Below are 23,315 nucleotides of genomic sequence, written 5' to 3'. Positions count from 1 at the left end.
ATGCTGCGTACTTCAGCTTCGTATCTTAAAACCAGCATGACCTGCAGTATTTGCCCAGGATGTATAAAAGACTTTGAAGAACTGGTCCTTCAGCATGAAAGTAAATTAACTGACTAAGTAAGAGATTTGTTAGCCAACAGATCTGTAAGGTATTTTCCGTTATTCTGTATACATTAAAAAAATATTTTATATATGTATTATGTATAATATAAAATATATAATATATAACACAATATAATATGCATTATACCATCTGATGTTTCCTAGTAGAAGGTAATTGCTGCCTTAAAGACAAGAAGAATGCTGAAGTCTTTTCTTTTTGACTAATTACAACAATTAGAGATTCAACTTTTATTTTATAGATTAATTATTAAAGCAACACATCAAGCAATAGATTAGCATCTGAACCTGCTCATCACCAAAGCCTGTAGTTCAAAAACACGGTGGCCGCCTCCTCCCTGCACAGTGACTAATTTCGTTCATGAGTCAATCTGTCTCTCCTCCTTGCTATTCTCGCAACAGCGAGACGCTGCAAAAGCAAGGTTCCCCCAAGTGAGATACTCAGCCAGTGTGGATCACTGCACTGAATGGCATGCCTGCTTGGAGCAGGTTTCTTGCAAAGCCCATTCCCCTTTGTAAGTGCCAAGAAACAAATCTTGGCCACCTACTGCAGCATGTTCCACATGTTAGCTCACAACATGTTGAGCAACTGTGTTAACTGAGATGGATAGCGCTGTCAAACAGGAAGCCGGCGCACCAGGATGGAAACAGTGGGATACGCTGACCTTTTACTTTCAGAAAAAAAGTGTTCCTAAAATGACATGAGAAGTTTCATATTAGAAAACAAAACAACTACCTTCTTGCAGAGCTTTTACTACCATATTGTGTAAACAAACACATGTGCATGAGCTCCTATGTATAAAGAACCTGTGCCTCTCTCACAGAGCAGAGGCTGACAGAGGAAATGAATCATTATCACCCTGCTTGGTGAGAAGTTTGTCCAAGGAGCGCTGCGCTATTAACCACTGCCCGGAACTCCCGGATTCAACGCTCCTGCTGCTTCCCTCTGCGCGCACGTTCAAATACTTTGCTATACAAAATAACTAAAGCCAACAGATAAAATCCAAATCCCCAGGCAAAGCTCGTATTAAACTGCTCTAAATGTGTGCTGGTTTTATTGATGACATGGAGATGAAATCAAAACCTGCAGGCTCCTCATGCAAAAGAATAAGCACTGAAATAACCTGTTTAGTATAAAAAAGCCTCTTGAAATGCAAAAATCATTCTGGAAAGATTTTTCCCAACCCACCACCTCCTGCCCGTCTCCCTCAAGATTAGGATTTTAGATTTGTTTTTTTCAAGCTGGCATTTTGGGTAGAGAGAGGAAAATTTTATTTATTTTAACGTTTTGCTGCTACTGGAGAATCATTTCTAAGTGGAAGGGACTGTAGAGCTTTAAAAAGGGCTCTGCAGCAGTATAATAGGTAAGTGAAAACAGAGAAATCAGCCTGCATGTGCAGCACAACTATTGGCCTTAAAGAAAGCATGTGCATTTGTGTGTATATTAAAAAAACATTATATACAATGTAAAATTTTAAGAATGAAAGACTATAATATGCTGTTCAAAATGGCCCTGATACAAAGAGGAATACTAGATACCATCAAGCTGTACACCTAGAGGTTCTAGACAGCTGACTTCTTCGAAGCAGCAAGCCACCTCGTTGTGCAGAGCAAACGTGTCATGAATATGCTGACTGATCATTATCACTGTATTTCACACTTGAGCAAGATCCAGCTAACGCTTTCTAGGCAGGCTAACAAGGTAGGGCTTGTTGTACACCTAGTTTAAGATTAAGCAATCAACACAACTGATATAACCACTTCCAAGATTTGCCACCAATTTTCTTGCTTTCTCCTTACATCGAACAACCTCAGGTGCTGTCTTCTGCCAGTGCAGAGAAGAGGGAAAAGAACTTTATTGAATACCTTGTGCCTGAGCTGCAGAACTGTGGGAATACCCCAGAGCCAGGAGCGCTGTCTCCACCAGCTGGCTAAAGAGCACATCTTTGCGAACCAGAACGAACTCAGCATGTTCTTCTCGGTTATCGTATTCAAGAGAGGCGTCTGACTGCTCCACCACACAAAAGACTGGAATCATCAAACCTAGATGGAGGGGAAACAAAAAAAACCAACACAACATCAGTAAGAGAGGAACAAGAAGTGTGTCATACATCTCTGATTAAAGCTGTAAATTAAAACACCTCCTAGAAGGCTCATCTTAAGTGAAGAGCTGCCTTTCTTCCCTGTGGGATAGCTTTTGCTTTCTTTCCAAGGGAAATACTGAAGTCTCATCACTTGACTCATTTAAAAACCACACTAAAAGCTCCAGAGAATACAATTCAGGAACAGAATCACAGTCAGCATGGGACGAACAAGATTTCCTAATAAGCCCTTTTCAACATTGCAGAAGTTTTCTACAGTTCCATGAATGTCGTTATTCTTTCAGGTCAGGGCTTCTCCACATTCAGCCATATGAAAACCTGACACAGAAATGCTGCTGCTTTCCACACAGTGAACATATGGAGGTATCAGCCGAGGGTAGTCCCATACGCAGTTCTTGGCTGGGGTAGGTTTATTTGCACATTTTCAGATCACGGCCAGTCTTCTCACTGTGCAAGGAAAATACCCTTGCATTGATTTTGCTGAAAAACGATAATCTTTTGTTGGCAGCTGATGGTCCCGCAGACCCAGAGAGGCCAGTGGCTGTTCTCCTGCTGCATGTATGAAGTGAGTGAGAACAGCTCTCTTCGAAAGAGGGTCAAGGATGAGGAGGAACCACAGAAGTGGAAAACTCAGGGGGTGGTCTGGATTCAATTTTGTTCTGTTTTACTGTAAATTTACTTTTGCGGTTACAGGATCAAATCATCTATGGCAATAAATTGTGGGGAATGAACTTAAAGGGATTCAGTACTACAGACAGTAGAGAAACAAGCCCATTTGCAGGCGACAGCCCTACAGTACTGGAAGCATGTGCATGGTGGGAAGATGGAACAGAGAGAACACCTTCAGGACTGGACAATCGTTTCCATCACCTGCTACAGGCCAGGCTGCAGTCAGGGGGTGGCAAAGGAAAAACCATTACCTCCAGTCACAGAAATTTATTAATTGGTTATATACAATTTGTTAGCCCCTACATAAACTAGGAAATATTGGGGCAGAGACAAATCTCAGCCTAAAGCAGTTCTCCAAATGTGCTATGGCCTGTAATACTGCCAGAAAGTTCACCTCTCACTCCTGTTATTCAGAATGAAATATAACCATTTCCAGTAGATAACAACTATGAGAAATAAGTGAGTGTATTTATGAAAGGCCAGAGACAAATCACTGTATTCCTGGACCGAGCACTTCTTTAAGGGAAAAAGAGGAGAAAGCCACATTTCAGTTCTCCTTTCACACACAGTTAAGTATCTTCAAGATCTTCTACTATCAGTAGCTTCAGTATCTACAAACCAATAGTTATAGATCCCTTTTCGGAGGAGTCACCCTGCCCTGAAGTAGATACAGTCACACCAGTAACAACTGCTAAGAGACTTAAATCTTCCTCGTCTTGGAATTTGCAGAGACTAGATTTACTTTAAAATATATTTTAGGTACACAATTCTCACTTAGTGACCTATCTGGCATGAAGCGGCTCCCAGTCTGGCATTCTAACGGCAGGTCAGCAGCAGCAGCTACAAGCCATGATATCCAATTGATCTGTTTTAGTTCTTCGTTTTAAAACACATCCTGAATTAATGTGTAAGTAGGTTATGGCATCACATTGATGCTGCTTTCTCTCTACTGCTTGATTCTGGGTTAAACTGATGCATTTTGCAAGTTCAAGCAGCCAAATTCTCACACACAGTGTTTAAAAAAAATCTCAGTGAAAAAAAAAATCTCTAGGTGCTTTCCTGAAAAGACAGTGCAAGGCTGATCCTGCTCCTCTGAAATCAATGACAAAATTCCTATTCCTATCAAAAGTTAAAAACTGAATTCTATTTGTCCATAAATCATTTAACTAGTTAAAATGAAATTTAACCTCTGTAAGCAACAAAATTCCTCTCCTGTGAAACATGCAGTCTGTCATAGCACATTTGATGGGGCTATTAATGTCTTAAGAAAAGATTAGAATACTTGTCCAAATGCTGAGGTTGTGATATCGGTTGTATAAATTACATTTTGGCAAGACAGAAAAGTAGGTGAATGCAAACTGATGAGAGGGATGCCACAGCGTCTTTTATCCTCCTGCTGGGTGATTTCCTTGTCACACAACAGTATTTCCACCTTTTTAGCACAGAAGTTGCATCTATTCTCCACACTTTTTTACTGCCTCAGTACAAACAGGATCTAAAATGCTAGAACTGATGCCGTATATGACATCACTTTATGTACTGCACGATGTACCCACAGGACTCTTGCGCATGATTACTTTCCTGCCCCTTCCTGCTGCCCATGCTTGCTGGGACCCTGCTACAGAAACAGCTTTTGCAAAAACATCTCTGAACTCAGTGACCCAGCGTAACTGATGATAAGCTGCTATTAGTACCTTAAAAACACAGAGCAAAGGGCAGGTTACCACATCTGCCATTGCTAACCCGTTCTCATGCCTCTCGCTATAGCATCTGGAGTCTTAGTACCAATCCTATTTTACTAAAAAACAACAGTAATCCAACTTATTTCCAAGTAAATCTCACTCCAAGGAAGTTCCATCTGCTTTGCCCTCTATTTTGCATTGGAGAGTTAAGCTATAATGTCTCCAATGGATTTATTGCCTCAAACTTCTCTGTTTCCTGATGTTATCTGAAAATAAATTAACATACTTTCAGTATGTTGGAATCAGAAGAAAAAACATCGGCAGCCAAAAGTCAACATGCTCTTTACACACTGATACACACAATGTCTTGCTCCTAGATGCATATATTACAGCTCACTACAGGGCCCTTACAGAAGAGCAATGCAAGTTGGGTACTGCCCATTGTCACTCCAGTTGAAGAGTTCACAGCAATACTCAAGAGACCAGGAGACCAAGCATCCATAAGGAAGTCTCCGATGCAGTGCTACAGCAATGCAAGCCAGCCTTACTCATAAATCCTGAAACTCCTCAGCTCTTTCCCTAATGCCCGATCAGCCAGAACTACTGTCATCCTCCCTCTCCTGTGTATAGGCACAGAAAAGGCGTATGTCCCTTCCGCACTGAACTTCTGTGCATTTGCTCTCCCAGCTTTAGAGCGATGCTGCAGCGAACGATGCTGTACAGCTCATGGTAGATGACATACGGCACTGATTTTCACACATGGAGAAAACAAGGGGTAATGCGAGGGCTAAAAAGGAAACTGTTTGTTTCCTTAAAGGATGAACACAATGCTGGAATGCAAAAAAAACATTAATGGTGATCACAAATAATACAAAAGACTCCTTGATGTTAATTCACTTAACTGACTTACAAGAAGCTCTTTCATGCTTCTCGCAGAGCTTTGACTGCATATAGATAGCATCTGCATAAAATGTTAGGGGAGCATAAAACAAGATCTACATAAAAGCTTTTATAAGGACATCCATACACAGCAAGAATTCCTTCCAATACATGGAAGAGAACAGGGGAAAACTGTTCCCACTATTACCCGGAAGAACAGAATGATTAGCAGTAACCGGTACTTTTGTATAACATATTTTTAGGACAAATCAGAGATGGGATTTAAGCTCCACTGTTGCTTTCATGGAAAAGCTGCAATGTACAGAAAAGACTTTGTAAACACAGTTGCATTTTTTGCTGAGACTCTTCTAAGGGGCAGAGAAATTAAATATGTATCAGAAAGACCTGTGTCCAAATGCACATTTTCTCCTGCTTACCCATTTCAATCTACAGTTTTATTTCACTGGAAGCAATCCATTCTTACAAGTGAATGAAAAAGAAACAGGTATTTCATTCAAGAAGTGAAAAATCTGGACACTCTGCTGCAGAGAAAATTCATTTTTGCAAAAAACTTGAAGCCAATTAAAAGTATTATCAAACTGCAGTCATGCAGCTCCCTGGAAAACATTTTCAGTTGTAAGACTTACAAGTAAAAGCTGTAAATTTCTAATGACCAACTAGAAGGACAAGACAGCAGATATTAAGAAGTCCTGCACTGTTTCTTTTCTTCATTTGCAAATGATAACATTGTCCAGTGCATGCTTTAGAGCTAGTAATAAATGTAACACTACCAGCACTGAACATCTGTGCATTGCCCACTTTCACACAACCATCATAGGCTTGGCACATAAAGCAAAAAACTAAAGAACAGAGAAAGCTGAGGAGGAGGTTAAACTATTCCTGCCACCCACCTCTCCAGCCATTAAATAAGAAGCAGTGCTTGCGTGTCCTAATAAGTATAATACGAAGATCAACCAGTAAGAAGAGGCATCAATAAAGTTCATGTCTTTTTAGATTAAAATCTGTTTCCATCAGCACAAGTTTTGCGCCCCGTCTAGGTGTTATTTAATTTAATCTAATTTGAACAATTTCCAAACATCAGCTTGATTAATTTCAACAGCATGGTGTTATGGAAAGATTTACTGTACAGGGGTTGTCTAGCAGGGAATTAATAAAGAAGCCAGTTCTTAGCCCTGAGTAACATGAGGTTTTAAGACTTCCCAGATTTCTAGTGGGAATACTTCACAGCACAAGCATGTTTTCTTCTGGGAGTGAAACCCACCAAAATTATTAAAAACTGAGATCAAATGGTGGTGTCAAACCCAAAGGAAATCATTCTACAGTGGAGAGATTTTTATCAAATGAAGAAAGTGGAAAATAAAGTTTTTGTTGTTGCTGTTGTGCTTTGGGTTTTTAGGTTTTGTTTGTTGTTTTTAGGTTTTTTTTAAACAGAACACAGACACACACGCAGAGTAATCTCCCTCAAAGACAAAGCAAATTTCTATGGTTGAGAGTTCAGAAACCAGGACATTTATTTGAAAATCCATAAACTACTGAAAACTCTTCATTACTGTATGCAGAAAACATTTTCCCTAGCTTTAACGTGACTTAAACGTGGGTCATTCTTTAAGCCAGTCTTTCCAATACAGAATTAAAAAAAAAAAAAAATCTAGGTAACAGCAAGAGTAGAATCCACAAATGTTTATTCCCATGCATACCTTGAAACACTGAATTACGAGCAACTGCAGCTGGACTTCTAAGATGAAACCCTTACCCCACGACAGAGACTAGGAAGTTCGATCAGCAAAGCATGGGTTGTCTTGAGCAAATTGTCTAGATAAAGATTCCATATATTTAACAATAAAGCATGCTTCCACAACTGGCAATAACCACAGGAAGCAATCAAACTACAAACATTTCCTAAACCTAATCTGTTTCTGTTTTTTTTTTCAGTCGAGAGCCCTTTATCCAGCAAAGGCAGTGATGGGAAAGCAGTCCATTTATTTATTTCTCTTTGTGCTGCAATAGAGCTGACCTTACATACACCAATTTGGTATTTAACTCTCTTTCCCTTTCGTTTAAACAAATTTGAAAATTGAACCTAAATTGAGAAAACTGTTTTAAAAAGCAGAAATCAGCACTCATATGACACAGGAGAGGTTTGCCAGCTCTCCTCCTCACAACCTGCAGCTCTAATTGAAAAGGCAGAAAGCAATTACGTTTGACAGCTTTCAGTTATTCAGAAATACCTGAATTTCTGCACCAAAGATGGCCATCCTACATCCTAGTGCAACATAAATCTGTAACTTCTATTCTGAAAAACTTACCACCACCATGAAAAGAAAAAAAAAAAAAAGAAGCTTCAAAGCTTCAGCGTGACACTTCAAAACAGTATAAACTGCAAATCCTGAAGTGATCAGAAGTGAAAACCCAGTGCGGATATGCTAATAATCAGGAGGTTTCTATTCAAGACTTGAATAGAAATAGCTGAACATAGAATCATACAATCATTTAGGCTGGAAAAGACCTTTAAGATTACCTATAATAAGAGAAGATAAATTTATAATGAGAAAAGATCAACTGCATTCCAAAACGTTTTTCCTAAGAGGAAGGACACCAAATAGTATTTGAAAAAACAGGTTGTCGTTCTGATCTCAACACCACTTTATTTAAATCACAGTGTAGCTGTAGCTGGTGGACTCCTGCAGAGTCCAGCTCAGGGCTGCAGATAAAGGATATGCAATGGACAGGCTGAACAGGCACAACCATATCCTTTCCACAGGGCCACCCATACCTGACTGTTGACAGGCTTGAAGCAGATCCCAGGTTCAGCTCATGCCTGTGCAATTCCGTGAGGAGGTGGAAGAGACAGAGCTCACACATTTCAGGAAGGGTTAGCCATGTCCATTAAGGCTCACTTTCAAGCTACCCCATAAATTATAAATACAATTAAATCGGACAGAATATAAACTGTTCGCACTTAACTTACTTACAATAAATGCTCGGTTTGGGTAAATGAACTGTATTTCAGCCTTTTATGTATCAAGCACCAGCTTACAGCAGTCTCATTATGAGGCTCAGAATTCTTCCACTGTAAATCTTTTTTACTGGGGACTGAAGGAACTGACTTTGCAGTTGTTTGTCACTAACCACTCGGAACCACGTGAAGAAAGCTGTGTGTGCATACTGACAGGAGGCCAGCGGGAAATCTCTATGTCAAATACAGGAGACCGTATCTCTGCAACTGTATGGTCCTACGCAAGACAAAAGCGCCAAGCACCTCATTACAGCGAAAGGTTTTGTTTAAAAACAACGACCTTACTTTCTGCTAATCCTCTGCTCTCCAACATGTTCTAGACAAAACGTGAGGTGTATGATTTTGCATACAACCAGTAATGGGATGCTGTTAAACTCCTACTCTTCAAGGGTTTATAAGCCTGTTGCAAATAATTTCTTCCAAGATGCAATTTGGTAAACGAGAGCTCAGTCCACAGATGATTTTAATACAACGTTTGCCAAAGAAAAAAATCATGTTGAATAACATTACATTGTAGAATTTTTCGTCTTAGGAGGGCCAGAGGAAGTAAAACTAAGGACAATATCTTTCTCCTCCTCCTCAAGTTATTTTTTCTGGCTTTACATATTCAATAAATCTGTAGGCAGGAAATGCATTTCTACATATTGTATTTTAGCCAATGGTGAATGCAAACCACAAGATATTATTTACATCCTTCTTCAGCTTCCAGTCCTTTCTGTGGCTTCAGTCTCCCAACCATCACAACTATCCCAGATCTCAGGAAATTTTATAAAGAAGTCACTAACATCTCTGCAGATGTCCCCTGCTTCTGACAGCTTAACTAGCCAAAAATCCTTCTCCTAGATGAAATAACAGCTTTACTGTTTAACACGAAATACTCCAGGCCACTATCCCACCACAGAAACATATTATGAAATTCATAACTTGATTTGATAATACTTGAGTTTCTCAGAAAATGGTATAAAAGAAAAGCAGTATTCGGAGCATGTGCTGAGCTGAACAAGAAACATGAACTAAAGAGGAATACAAAGCATCTACCTCTTAGTGCACCCTCTCCTGCCGCATGTCTGGGACAGAAGTGTTACTCATGGGAGAGGAGGCCTTTTGTTAGTCAAAGTGGATCAGGTGCTTCTGGTAACTAACCCGCTTTGCTAAACTAGTTGCACTGACTCAACCTAAACATCAAATCTGTCACACTGGCTGGGTTCAAAGGGCAAGAAAGAGAGCAGCCACTGGGGTTTTGTGCCACCCAGTTAGCCCAGGGACAGCCGCACACAGGGCAGCCAGGAGGCAGAAGCAACTAAACAGGAGAATAAAGCACTTTCAATTCTCCACCTAAGTGAGTGAAAAGTGAGAGCCATGACAACCCAGACCTCAAAATACGGTTTTAAGGGAGCCTAAGTCAGAGGAAGGCCCAAGTAGCTACCCCTGTTGTTCTAGGGGACAGCTCAGCTTCCCCTGCCAGCCAGTCCCCCAAGACGTGCAGCTTCACCCGTGGCAGCACCACGCTGTGCATACAGCCAGAACCACACGCCGGCTTTCCAGTTCACATTCAAAGGCAAAGGTGAAGACACGATAGCTACATTTTTCCTAAATAAAACAGCTCAGTTGTTTCAACTTGTTTCCCAGTTAAAAAAGAAGAAAAAATACCCCACAGCAGTACTTTATAATATAAACGAATGGAAAATATACTCATTTCACTCAAAACCAGTGAAGGAAACGCTTTTAAATTAAATTGGCTTTTTTAAAAAAAATTTTAAAAAATCATCTTAAGCCATTAATTCCCTATAAGTTTTAGGTTTTAGTTTCTGTAACTTAAAAACAAGTTTAGGGTTCAGGAGGGGTTTTTGGTTTGGGGGACTGCTCTCTGTTGTTTTTTCTCTCAACTATGTAACAAAACTCGCCTAAGGGGCTAAGACTCTCTACACCAAGTTCCACCCAGAATTAATTTTAATGACCAATATTTTTAAACCCTGAAAACTGGAACAACTAATAAGTCCTTAACTTTGGTGGTGCTAGCAGATGCCACCATATTATGTAATTTTTAAAGCAAAAAGAAGAAAAAATCTTCTAGCAAAAGCATTTTAATGAAGGTTCTATTAACTAGTCTTCTGGTACTGGCATAAGTCCCCTGGAAAGAGGAGAAAAGCTTTCCTAGCTGGTTTGTTTGAGGTTTTATTTCTGGAGAAGAGCTGTGTACCATGCTCAGGCTCGTTTTGGGATCTCCACTGGGACTCACCAGCAAGCTCTTTTCTCTGTTGTGTCCATTCCTCTGTGAACCACCCCCCAGCAATAAAAAGAAGAAACCGTATCACCCTTCCTTTATGCTACCTGATAAAGAGCTGATGGAGAGTCTAATGTAACTACTGCACCTCCATCTCTGTCTTCAAGCCCAGTTGCAGGCTCCAGCTGTAAGACAAGCTGAATGGATCTATAATTTTTGCCTTCTTCCTTCATGTCTTTTAGATACTGTTGGCATTAGAAAACCTCATTCCTAAGTGACAATGTCAACAAATATGGCAGAATTGGTTACAGGCAAAAGTTACAAGTACACACACGACAGGACAAAACACATTAAACACTGTCTCAAAACAAATGTCATCAAACTCAATGGTTACTGATGGAGCCCTTCATCCTGCTACACCTTCAGCAAGGGTTCAGCTACTGCTATGGCGACATCATTACTAGATGGTATTTTTCTGGTATGAGGGGACCACAGAAATCCTCATCAGATCTTCAGTGGGAAGATGAATGGAGGAGGGACCCACAACCAAGAAAGAGTAGGAGCCACTCCGTCATCCCCTCCTCTAGAAAGCAGCTAACTTCCCTCTCGGTCTCCCTTTTCACCAGTCAACATGCAGAGAGTCTCCAATCCACCTGCGCCCGTGGCACATTATAGGTCAGGAACTGGCATCTGGGACTTGGTCTTTACTTACAATTCCCATCTTCCACACCCCATGCTCCTGCAGAGAGAGAACAACTTCTGAGTTCCATTCTTTTGTATTCCTTCTTTTTCAAGGACAGAATCACAAAGACGAGATTGTGCATTTCAACAACTATCCATCTGAACACTATTATTTTAGGAACATTTACTTTTATCATCCAGCAGGTCACACTAATCTAACAGTTTTTAATAACTACCACATCTTTATCAACGAAGTCATGAGGTCAAGGAACAAGAGTTAACAGGTTCATCCTCCTTCTCAGGTATGCACAATACGCTTACTTTGTTCAGCCACTTAGCGATATTTTGGGGAGAGAGTGGAAAGAACCTACCTACAGGCTGACCCACTGTGTGTGGATTCACTTGTTAAGAATCAGCAGTCCATGCCTTTGGGGCTCAACAGGCCGAATTCCTACAACAGTGTGTACACAGAGCTACACTGGAGAATCAAATATTCTGCTAGTGCAAATGCATGTGCTCACTTAGAGGTGTTAGCCAAAGCAAGCAGATTACATCTGCTCTCCAAAGGCTGAACGGGCTCCCGGTTCACTTCCGGATGCCACTCCAAATGTTGATTTATAAAGCTGTATGGTACACTACTAGAGCCAAGGCTACCGTAGAGAGGATCTCTTTCTACGTATGGTACAGCAGAAAGGACACTTCTGCTTACAGCTGTAGGACTCAGCTTCAGAGAAAATGGAGAGCCAGGTTCCCTCAGCCTCGGGCCTTCCATTACCTTTTCAAGAAGAACACAGCTTCGTGTTTTATGGGGCCTTTCTGTCTGCAGGGTTATGATCAGAATACTGACACGGTGAGGTAGCTATAGGGTCACAGAAGAGTCAGTCCCAGCTAGCAGTGGCTTAAGAGACCAAGTACTCTTACTGGCATACATGTCCACAGATTTGAAGAGGGGGGAAAAAAAAAAAAACAACAAAGTAGCACAGCTTTCTATTTTGAAGAAGAAAGAAGTCTTTTTTACTCCTTTCTACCCGTCCATGTCATTCTCTGAGCTCATCTATTTGGTAGGTCAGTATGACACTGTGATCATATTACTATAATCAGGAAGGCTCAAACCAACGACAAAAACATTACGTTCATTATTAAGCCAAACCCAGACACTCAGATAATGCCTAACTTGAGCTTTACTGTCAAGCAGTACGCCTACTTATGCGTACTTGCTCATAGCAGCCCATATGAAGTCTACCATCCAGACTTCTAGCAACAAACTTGACTTAAAAAAAAGGGAAAAAGAAAAAAAAAAAGCGCACACTTCTGTTACTCTGCATTTTCTCCAAGTCTAAAAATTGGTAGAGTGTATGACAGGTCCACCTCATTTTTCTTAATGATGTTTTTATTATTCTTTCACTCAATTAAAACAGAAATGGATATTGCATCTTCTGACTGTATAATTGTTATTGTAATCTGTTTTCGATCACTGCTTGGGAAATGGGTCCAAAACAACATAAACTATCCACAGCCTCAGAATACAAGTCATTTTCTTTTACTACGATACTTAAAGAGACATCTATCATGCTGCTCTGCTAGCATGTTTGTATTATGGCAAAAAAGTTATTTGTAAGTTGGGAAAAGACATTATGAAAATCACCTTTTACTCCAAAGTATTGTGTAACTCATAATTTATAACTACATTTCTTAATAACCATTCAAAATAATAAGGCTGGAAACTGTGCACATCTAATTTTAATATATAAATAATGGAAAGGCATATAAACCAAAATATGCTCAAAATATGAATTTATATTACTCTCAAAAAATAGTCTGGTTATAGTTTTGAAAATGACATGCTTCATTTCCAATATATGCCTGTCAGCTAAATTTACGACAAAACACTCTCTGTGAGTTTAGATTACCATGATGGTAAATACTTCTATGCGAGTTTTCTCACTTATCTGAAGTTTCCGTTCAAATGGAGACAAAGTCAGCAACTTCTAGAGAGTGAAGTGTCGGCGACACACGAGTGAGACAGACTAATCCAGCCACGTCTCAACATTATACAAATAGAAATAGAACATCTGAGAGAGACAGAGAGTAACCTTATGGCTGTATGCAGCGATACAAATCATGGGTTTTGATACACAAAACTCCCCTTCCGACACTTCTTGCCAGATTTAGTACTTTCGAAAAGGTGAAAGGTTTACTGTCAATAGCGTGTCTTTTCATCTCAGCGTGTGTCTTTGGGAAATAAATCAGGAGGGAGCATATTTAAGTGGGAGACATTTCTACTGCACTCTGAAAATGCAGTGGGCGTACAGTTATCTCAAGAGATGCCTCAGCTTCATATAAAATATAGTCTGACAGGTTATTTTTATTAATCTTTCCCTGAGCTTTTTTACCTTCCTGACATTGCTACTAACAAAGTACAGTTGTGCTCAGACTGCTTAATACTGTATGTCCGTCTGATACAAGGACATGAGCTAGAGCAAAATGACTAACAATTATTACTATTAGCCAGGTAATTTTCTATTTAGAAAACAAGTCATATGCTTCAACTTTTATCTAGAGCTACCTGTCTCTTTTCTTCAACCTCTTTTTGTTCCTTTGATACAAATAATGACAATCCTCTCTTTTTCCTAACACCGCTGCATGTAACACCAATAGTCAGTCATTTCACATTTGCCAGGGAATTTAAAATAAATCTTGAGTTCAGACACAAGATCTCTGCCCTAGCATCTGGCTTAGGATACTAGCAACACAGGGCTCACACCCCGACCTTTAAGCAACCCTGTAAATTATTTGTGTAGCCTTATTCCAAGTAGATATGCCTCTTGGAAGGGGGTTTTAAGTAAGTCCTCAGATATTAGCAACATCAGTGTTCACATCTTTAAAAACCAGAGTGAGAATTACACTTTTTAAGAAAAAAACCCAAATCTTTCAAACATTGTCTATAAGGGTTTCATAATGTCAGCAGCCTTAAATTGTTAACAGACAAATGCTGACATCTTGGTACATTTGTAAATCTTCACGGGATACCAACAGAGCTAGTATAGCATTTAAAAAGAAAAAAACAACTTAAAATACTATTTATATATTTTTTAAAGTTCTCTAAAATAAAGGAAATAAAATTGGAAATATTAAATATTTTTCCCTTAGTAATATTTGGATCAATGCAAATGAAGACAGGGACAAAGTACACAACAGCAGCTGCAGTATATGCTTTTGTACAAAGCACAGGAGCTCTGGAATAAAAAAAAATTCCTTACTATAGAACTGTGACAATCTGTACAACATGACTTGCTAACTGAGAACATATCACACATTAAAGCAGTCAACACGTTGTGAATGGCCACAAGAACCTCATCTAGGGGGGCTAACAATTCCTCCCAAATTAAATGGCAAAGCGTATTTTCTGTCTTTCATGCCACTGATCAATGTAAACTCATTTGTATGTAAGCCCACAGCAGACATGTTGCTGATGAGCATTCTGCAACAAGTACAAAGCTTGTTGGAGGGCATTTTTTTTTTTCGTATGACTAGAGGCTAGAAAACATTTCTCAAAAGCCATCAGATGCTCAGCTGCCTTTTGTCTGCTGTGACTATTTCTTACATCTGTGTTAGTGACACATGTCATTGTGGGGACCAATGCATCTGACCCGGGACATTTCATACAGTAGGAACCAATTACCGCAAGACAATTTTTTCAAAGCCAGAAAGGGCATCGGTTCCTCGTGCAGCACAGCAGGCTGGTTTCAAAACCACTTTGAGCTTCAAAAGGAGAGCACGCTTGTTCGGTAGTTACAGAGTCTGGATCAGGCACAGGTTATCTTGAGCAAACCCACATCGTATCAATTCAAAGGGACTTGGTAATACTTTATACCTTGAAAAACTGGGCCTTTAATCCTAAAACACAGCAGTAGTTACTAATTTAACTAAATTATGATGAGGGTTGGTAATTAAAGGCCTAACTTATCTGTGCCTTGCAATTTGGGATTCAAAATAAAATCTTCCCAAGTTTTACAGATTTTCAGTTATTTTGAAAAGTTTAAAAATAAGATTTAAAAGCAGGTTGGGGACTGCTCAACCACAAAAATAAGAATTTTCCTAAACAGGTCACACAGCTGTTTGGCGAATATAAATACATGACTGCAGTAAAACCATCTTCATTTTACAACATCATAGATGCCATATTGTATTACCATCTTCTGTGTCAATGCGAGTGACAAAAATCTTACTGAGCCAAGTATTTTACTTGGAATGCTCCAAGTCACCGTTGTGGCCCTTTTCCTCCTCCATAATTCTACACAGACAGCTTTAAGGAAAACAGCAATACTGGAAAGTAACTGCAAAAATAAATATTCAGACTAGCATCTCCATGAAGAGTATTAAACTCAAATACTTTTAACAGTATTTTAGAGTAACTGATACCATCTGAAAGTCTGTGCTACAAACTAGAAATTTTAACTATGACATAGCTGTCTGTTGAAATGACAACTTGATTACAATTACATTACGCCAGGTTTTTTCTATTTTTAAATCTAGATAAAATAGTACAGTAAAATAATTTAAATAGAATATAAAGACTCCCAGATATTAACTATTTAGGAAAGGAAAGTAATCTTTAAACCTCATCTTTAAGTGTTTATTCATAACAATAAAAGCTTAATACTGTTTTTCTTCCCTCGGTGTCCAAATCCTTCATCTAAATTCTGAGAAATATATCACTATTTAGTTTCTTTGTCCTGGTTTCAGCTGAAAATTTTTCAGTTGCAAATACATTTCCTCACTGGCATCTTCATGGGTTTTAATCCGATTTTGCCACCTTCCTCAGGCATAAAAACAAGTCTGGTGAGTCACTGACAGAATCACCTTATAGCTGATCTTAAATCTTGAATTCAAAATTGTCAGTGGCTTTCTGCAGATGCAACCTAGAGTTCCAAAATTACTCTAAACATCAAATTATGCCTAGGTCACCGAATGGGTGGATACCCTATACTCTGTTTAATGCGTATGTTCAATTGCACGTATATTTTAACCAACTGTGTCTTTATTTTAATAACAGACCAAGTACACATGAAGAAAGAGTATTTTTCTACCTCAGCAAAAATCCAGCTGATACACTACATGACCCTCCAGGAGCGACTGCTCTGTTTATTGTATTTACATGACATAATCTGATTGGAAAAGGGGGGTGGGGGGTGGAAATCAGCAAAAAGACCAGAAACTAATTTTTAACCATCGGTCATGAAAAAGAAATCACTGTCTTGGTTTTCTTACTGTTCCTGTTAAATTAGAGGTCTCTCCCTCATTATGTATCAGAAACGCGTAAAATCCAAGAATTTACATTTCCTCATAATCCCTAATGAATTATATCAAAGTACAGGGCACATTTTCCAACTATTCTGCAACAGATAAAACATGAAATATATTCACATACTACTGGTTCCTGAACTAACAAGGATTTGCGGCTTTCATGCTTCTGTATCTCGACGCGTTTAATTCTTTCAAACACCTACGTACTTCTTTCAAGCAGCAGGAGGATATTCTTCATCTAGGATCTAGGCAGGAAGACTACCTAAAACTTAACCTTTCACTTTACTCAATTCATAAGGACAATTGAAACATGCTTCCTCACTCCGCTCAGGATGCCATTTAGAGCTTAATGTTAACTAACTGTTTAGAACAGAGGAGCAAATTTGATCAAGCTGTACTCCTCTGTCTGCATAGAAGTGGATTTTCTCTCCAGTAAAGTACTTTCAATCCTTGTAAAAGATGTAAGAAGCAGCAGAAACTCTAAGACATTTTTTCAGAAATACTTAGAATGGATTTTGACTAACAGCTCTTTAACCATCCTCGGCGGTCAGCATTTCTGTCGCCCCAGAGATACATTAAAACAGATTTCTAACTACACCTAAGCAGACAAGACCGTGATACATCAGAACTTTACGGGGCTTAGAGCAATTAGCAGCAGCACTCCAAAGAGTCACAGCACTCACATTTCTGGTACATCTGACTTTGTATGAGCATGGTAACCACAGCTACAGATTAACATCCCAATCATACCATTTAGTTTGAATTGTCTGGAAGTTTTTTCCTTCATCAATATTCTGTAAATTAAATCATACATCTCAATAGTTAAATGAGTAAGAACCTATTACTATCAGACTGCGTGAAACTAATCTAACCAGCAAATTTTTTGCAATCATTTCCTGCTCCAAATTTGAACATGTTTCCTTGGCTATATTTTGGTTCTCCATTCCTCTTTCAGCAAAACCAAACTTCCAAACAGCTCATCCTGCATACTGGCATTTTAAGTTGCATGCAGAGGCTTTGGATGCTTATTTTCTACGCTCTTCAAAATCAACGCATACATATATATATATGCACACCCACTCATACACAAACAGGTTAATGAATTGCAATCAACAATTTTGTAAATATAAGTTTCCTAGCCATTAATCATCCCTTTTTTTTTTTTAATCCTTATGGAGTGAATTACTAACTGAGAGGAGACGCCAATTCTAGTAAGTGAATGTTACCCAACAGGGATATAAAGCTGTCAACACCATAGTGCTCTTGCTTGCTCTAAACTCTCTCCCAGGCTTCATATGTTTTTTAAAGTGATATTAGCCTTTTTTTCCCAAGGACCTTTATAAAACCTGCCTCTCCTGAACATCTGAGCGCTTGTGCTTTATTATATACAGGTTTTAAAACAAACTGGCTAGATAACTGCTGAAACATTTTAGAACACACTGGGTTAGTCAGGCAAACCAAAACTGGACTCCAACACATTGGGCTGACGCTAACAACATCGTAAACAGTACCAAAACTTTTAAATCCCCTATTAAACACAACCTTTAAGACCCCGTTTATCTTTTTAGTGACCTTCACTAGTTTATTATAGCTGCTGTAATGGCCCTTTGAATTAAGTACATTCAGGTTAAGAATAAAAAAAAAAAAGGAGAGCCATAAGGCAAAATTTCTCATGAGAACAATTGATTTTCTTCCTGCACTAAAAAAGCTTATTTTAAAACACTTTTCCACTCATAAATCTAGAGAGAAAGCTAAAAACACCTACAGCACTACAATATTTCTCTATTTCTCAGGGAAGTCACTGGAAAAATAATTGTAGCAAACACTACAATTATAAAATGTGTTACCAAAGGTCATCAGTCTCATCATATTGCTCTGTTCACAGGGATTAAGTTCAGAAACAGATATTATTACACCAAAAAGCCACTTGACAAGTAGGAAGGCATTTCAGCATTTACATACCTAAGGCCTAAAATTAGATGAAAAAAAAGAATTGCCAACATCTGTCTTTGCTTTCAAAACCTTTAGATACACTTTATAGAAAAAAAAAATAAAAACTAAAATGGTCTCTAGGTTCCTGTAAAGTATTTCAGTATTTTTTCCCAAATGAAGTTCACATTCAATAAATAATAGCCCTTTTTAAAGCCTGAAAAATAAGAATAAACTGAAGACTGACAACTGAAGCCTTAGATGTTATTTCACTACAACTTTCAATAGTTTCCTTTTTACCAAACATTAAGAACAATACTGAAAGAGTCTTTATTAATACCTATTTGAAGAGAAGTTTCATACCAATGTGCCACTATATTAAAAGTAAGCCTTTCCGCGAACATCTACAGCTGCATTTCACGACTCAAGTAAAAAAATTACTAACACTGCCGCGATCACTGCAAAGACACAGACTTCCAGAAATACCCAAAACAGTACGATCTGCATTCAGAAAAAGATCACTTGGTCACACATGTTCTTAAAGATCAAACTTGAAAAAGAGCAGAGGAAAAAATATCTGGACATCAGCTATGTTGATTTACCTTGAGAGCATTTCCAGGAGGAAAAAAAATGAAATCAATTTTAAACAGCACCATTATCTTATTAAAACAATCTGCCTTAACTAATTTAGTATTGAGTATTATAGAATCTAGGTAAGTATTCAGACAAGAATAATTTTCTTCTTGCTTTCAGTATCAATAAGGAATAATGAATAAACTTTATTATGAATAGCCTAAAACTAAAGAGATTGAGACTGTTTAAAGAACACCAGCTAAGAAAAAAAAAAATTACTCCTGCATTTCCTATCCCCCCACACTTTTACACTCCAGTCTGCACCACTTTATAAACGAACTGAAGAGTACTGAATGAAAACATAAATTCTTACAAATTTGCTTTCAGAATTGAGAGTCTTTGTCTTAAGTGGAAGAAATCTTCCATAACTTAAAAAGGCCAGATTCAAGCTAAACCACCGATACAACTATAAAAGCCAGTGGATTTCTCTTGGCTAACAGAGCCGCAATTAGAAAGCAACCTATATATTCCAAAACATTTAAAAGCATTCCTTTAAAGTATATTTCTATAAATGCCCCCAGGAAAAAGATTTTAGCTCCAGTTCTAACATTCTCTTTAAAATCAAGCAGCTATAACACCTCAGTCTCAAGAAAGACATCCAAAACCACACAAACTACTTTTTATATGATTAACCAATTCATTTTTTAAATTATTTAACAAATTATTCCTCCACCAATTTATAAGTGGAATAGTACTACAAGTCTTTCACTGCAAAGCTGTTTCTTCTTTTTCCATACATTAGAACACAGCAAAGATGTTTAAAAAAAAGACATATAGTCATCCAAGAAACACAAAAACTGGTGATACCTCTTACCTTTCATTAGGTATATAAATTAATCCTACGTTTTTAAAATAAAATAAAATCTGCAGTCCCTTAGCAAACTTCAGCAATTAGGAAGCCTATTGAGCCAAAGAGATCTAAAACAAGCATCTAATGGTAAAATAGCTAAATAAACCTCACGTAATAGAGAGTCATGTGACGACCGTATCAAAGTTTCTCTTGAAATGCGATTTACACAAACTCTTTGTGTATAAACAACTTCATTTGTGTGTCACCACTCTGCACGTTTCAAAACACAGAGAGATGCGTTTTTTTTAAAAAAAGGTAAAGTTATTTGTGGCCTGTCCTGCATTATTTTGCTTGCTACATCTGGCTAATTTCAAGATTTTAAAATATATTTTTCCTAACAGAAGACTGCATCGTGTTAAATGCGACAGCATCAGAGTTAAGATGAAAAAAAGAGGGCATTTAGGAGAACTGACTGGAAAGTTTAACTGCTTGGAAAGAAAAAAAAAAGCAACCACGCGTGTCACTTAAACATGCTCCAAACGCAAAACTGACCAGCAACTAGACAGCAAAGTGTATGAAAGTATTCTAGAGAGTTGCAGGAATGCTACAAAATTAATACTCAATTATTTTCCTGAAAGAGCTGGACCTCGCACGCGTTTCGCCCTGTCCTCTTTTACAGTAACTGCTACAAAATGCTGTTTACAGAAAGGAGAAATAAAAATCCCTAAACGCAAACATAAACGCTGCCATTTTTTACACCCTGGAGCTGTGATGGTGGGTGTTAGCACACGAATTCATGTCACCCGCAGCCGTGAATGCCACCAGGCTGCCCATACCTAACATGCGGGCTATTCCCTCTCCCGCGCCCGGCCGCCGCCGTGCCCGCCGGCGATGCGCGGGGGATGACCGCGGCCCGCCCCGGCGGTGGCCCGCCCATTCTCACGCGGAAAGTGCCGAACGCCGGGCCCGGCTCTCCCTCGATGCCCTCCGGGAGCATTAGGCCTGGCCTTCTGTGAGCCGCCTAGCTAGAGCCCGGGCCTAGGGCTGGCCTCTTTAGGAAGGAGGCCTTCTAAGGAGCGAGTTCTGCGCGCCGCAGGGCTCGGCAGCTGTCCTTCCACGGTCCTCTAACAGCGCGGCGGTGCGGGGCAGCTGAAGGCTTGCTGGTAAAGTGGGCAGTAGCCCGCCAGCGGCCACACGAGCCTACCGGCACCTCCGCGCACGGTGCCGACCCGCCCGCCGAGTGCCGCCCGGGCACGCCGCTCTGGGCGCCCCGGCCAGCGGGGCCGCCGCGCCGGGCCGAGCCGAGCCGAGCCGGGTTACCTCCCACGGGCTTGGTGACGGCGCCGTTGGGCCTCCCGCGGGTGCCCATGGGGCTGCCGTTCTGCTCCAGCCTGGCCACCTTCCCGGGGGGGGGCCCTTTGACATCGGGGCTGCCGCTGCCTCTGTCGGGGCTGTCCCGCAGGCAGGGGCTCTCACTCCTCCGCTCCATGCTCGGAGACGCGGCTCCCGCTGGCAAATCGCAGTAGAAGGAGCACGGACCTAGGGCGAGAGAAACAAGGAGCGCTTCAGCGGCCGCCGGTCCGCGCCGCCGCCCGGCACCGGGCCCCGCTGGCCCGCCCGAGCCCCCGCGGCGCGTCCCTGGGGCGGCTCAGCCCATCGAAGCCGGGCGAGCGCCGGCCGGGCGCGATGCCGCCGCTCTCCTGCCGCCGGGGCCGGCCCCGCTGAGAGCGAGCGGTTCGGCCCCGACGGTCCCGGCCCGGCCGTCCTACCCACCCGGCCCGTGGGCCCGCCGCGGCAGAGACGCGGATCCCGGAGCCCGGACGCAACCTGCCGCGGGCGGGGGCGGGCAGCGCTGCGCCCCGATCCCCATCGCGCCGGCCGGCCGGGCTGTTAGGCAGGCAGGCAGCCCACCCGGCCGCCGCAGCCAGGTGCTGCGCCCAGGGACCAGCCTCAGTCCCGGCCCACCCCCGGGGGGCCGCGGGGAAGAGGCTACCGGTCCGGGTGGCCCTGCTGGCACGGCCCCCCCGCGCCGACCAGCTGTGCAGCCATGGAGTAGCCGGCCGCTGGCGAGCGGCTCCCGGGAGCTGCCGCTGTACTTACTGCTTATAGCCTGTCTGTAAGTTGGCCGAGTTGGGCTCTGTCCATGGATCAGAAGTAGAGAATCCAGGGTGGAAAGTTTTCTTGTTTCCTCCTCACACGCCGCTTTCTTCCCTTCTACTCCTTTCCCCTACCCCCAGCCCCCTCCTTGCCCTCCTCCAGGGGTGCCACGGCGGCGGGGCCGGGGCGGCTGCCCGCGCTGCACGGGGCGGCGGGGGCCGGAGCCCCTTCCCGGTGGCGAGTGTCCCGGGTGGCGAGCGGAGCCGAGCGGAGCGGGGGAGGTCGGGGCGAGGGGGCGGGGAGCCGCGGGGCCGCCGGCGGCGGCGCGGAGGAGCGGGGAGAGGGAGCCGGATTCTCACACCTTCAGCGGAGAAAATCAATACGGGGGGGGGGGGGAGGGAGCGCCGCTCTCCCGGGCTCCGCGGCGGCGGCGGGTGCCTGGCGGCGCGGGGAAGCGGCGGCGGCGGCCCCCGGTGTGTCACTTTCAATCGCTCCCTCCTCTGCCAGCGACAGCGGCGGCAGGAGGGACTCGCCACAGAGAGCGGAGAAACGGTTATTAGTTGCGTTGAGTCATCGAGGCAGAGTGAGTCCTTTTTGGGGTTGTCCTTGGTTTCGGGTTTGGGGTGTGTGCGCGCCTCTGTGTGTGTGTGTGTGTCTGCCTGTCTGTCTGCGCGGCGTTCCCGTCCCAGGGCTGTGCATCCCAAACATCGCCACCCCTCCTCGCCTCCAACACCCCTCCCCCTCCCCGCCCCCCCGCAAAAGCCGAGTCTCGGCGCTCGCTCGGGATGGGGCGCAGCGGGGCGCGCAGCAGCCCTCCTCCGCCCGGCCGGCCCGGGGCGCGCAGGGGCGGGAGGCAGAGCCCCACCTGGCAGGGAGCTAAACACCGACACATAAATAATACATCTCGCATGCGAAAAGCGGGCGCGGTGCCGCAGGGAGGGAGAGAGGCAGGGAAGGAGGAGGGCGGGCTGGGTGGGGAAGGGGAAGCGCGGCAGGACGAGGCGGTGTGACAGGAGGGACCCGGGGCCGAAGGGCGCAAGGACAGGGGCACTCGGGCTGGGGGAGGACTGAGGGGGAAGGAGAGGAGGAGGAGCCGGGGGAAGGGGAGTGGGATAGCGGGGAAGCCGGAGTTGGGGAGACCGGACCGACCGGGGAGGAGCAAAGC

General features: G+C 42.1%; 1 protein-coding gene across 1 annotated transcript in view; it reads right to left on the bottom strand.

The window, feature by feature from the left end:
* The window catches only part of SATB2 (SATB homeobox 2), a 131,489-nt gene extending 109,168 nt beyond the window's left edge, over positions 1-22,321 (bottom strand). The window contains exons 1-2 of the mRNA XM_082001428.1: positions 21,374-22,321; positions 1,987-2,163 (exon numbers count right to left, since the gene is read on the bottom strand). Coding sequence (XP_081857554.1) covers positions 1,987-2,163; positions 21,374-21,542 — 346 coding nt within the window. The 5' untranslated portion in view covers positions 21,543-22,321. The remainder of the gene's footprint in view (positions 1-1,986; positions 2,164-21,373) is intronic.
* Positions 22,322-23,315: the final 994 nt, after the last annotated feature.

The sequence above is a fragment of the Phaethon aethereus genome (genome assembly GCF_964289735.1).
Source record: "Phaethon aethereus genome assembly, chromosome: 6".
In the NCBI taxonomy this organism is placed as follows: Eukaryota; Metazoa; Chordata; class Aves; order Phaethontiformes; family Phaethontidae; genus Phaethon; species Phaethon aethereus.
Note: the sequence above shows the minus strand (reverse complement) of the source record. Positions and strands in the feature narration are given on the sequence as shown.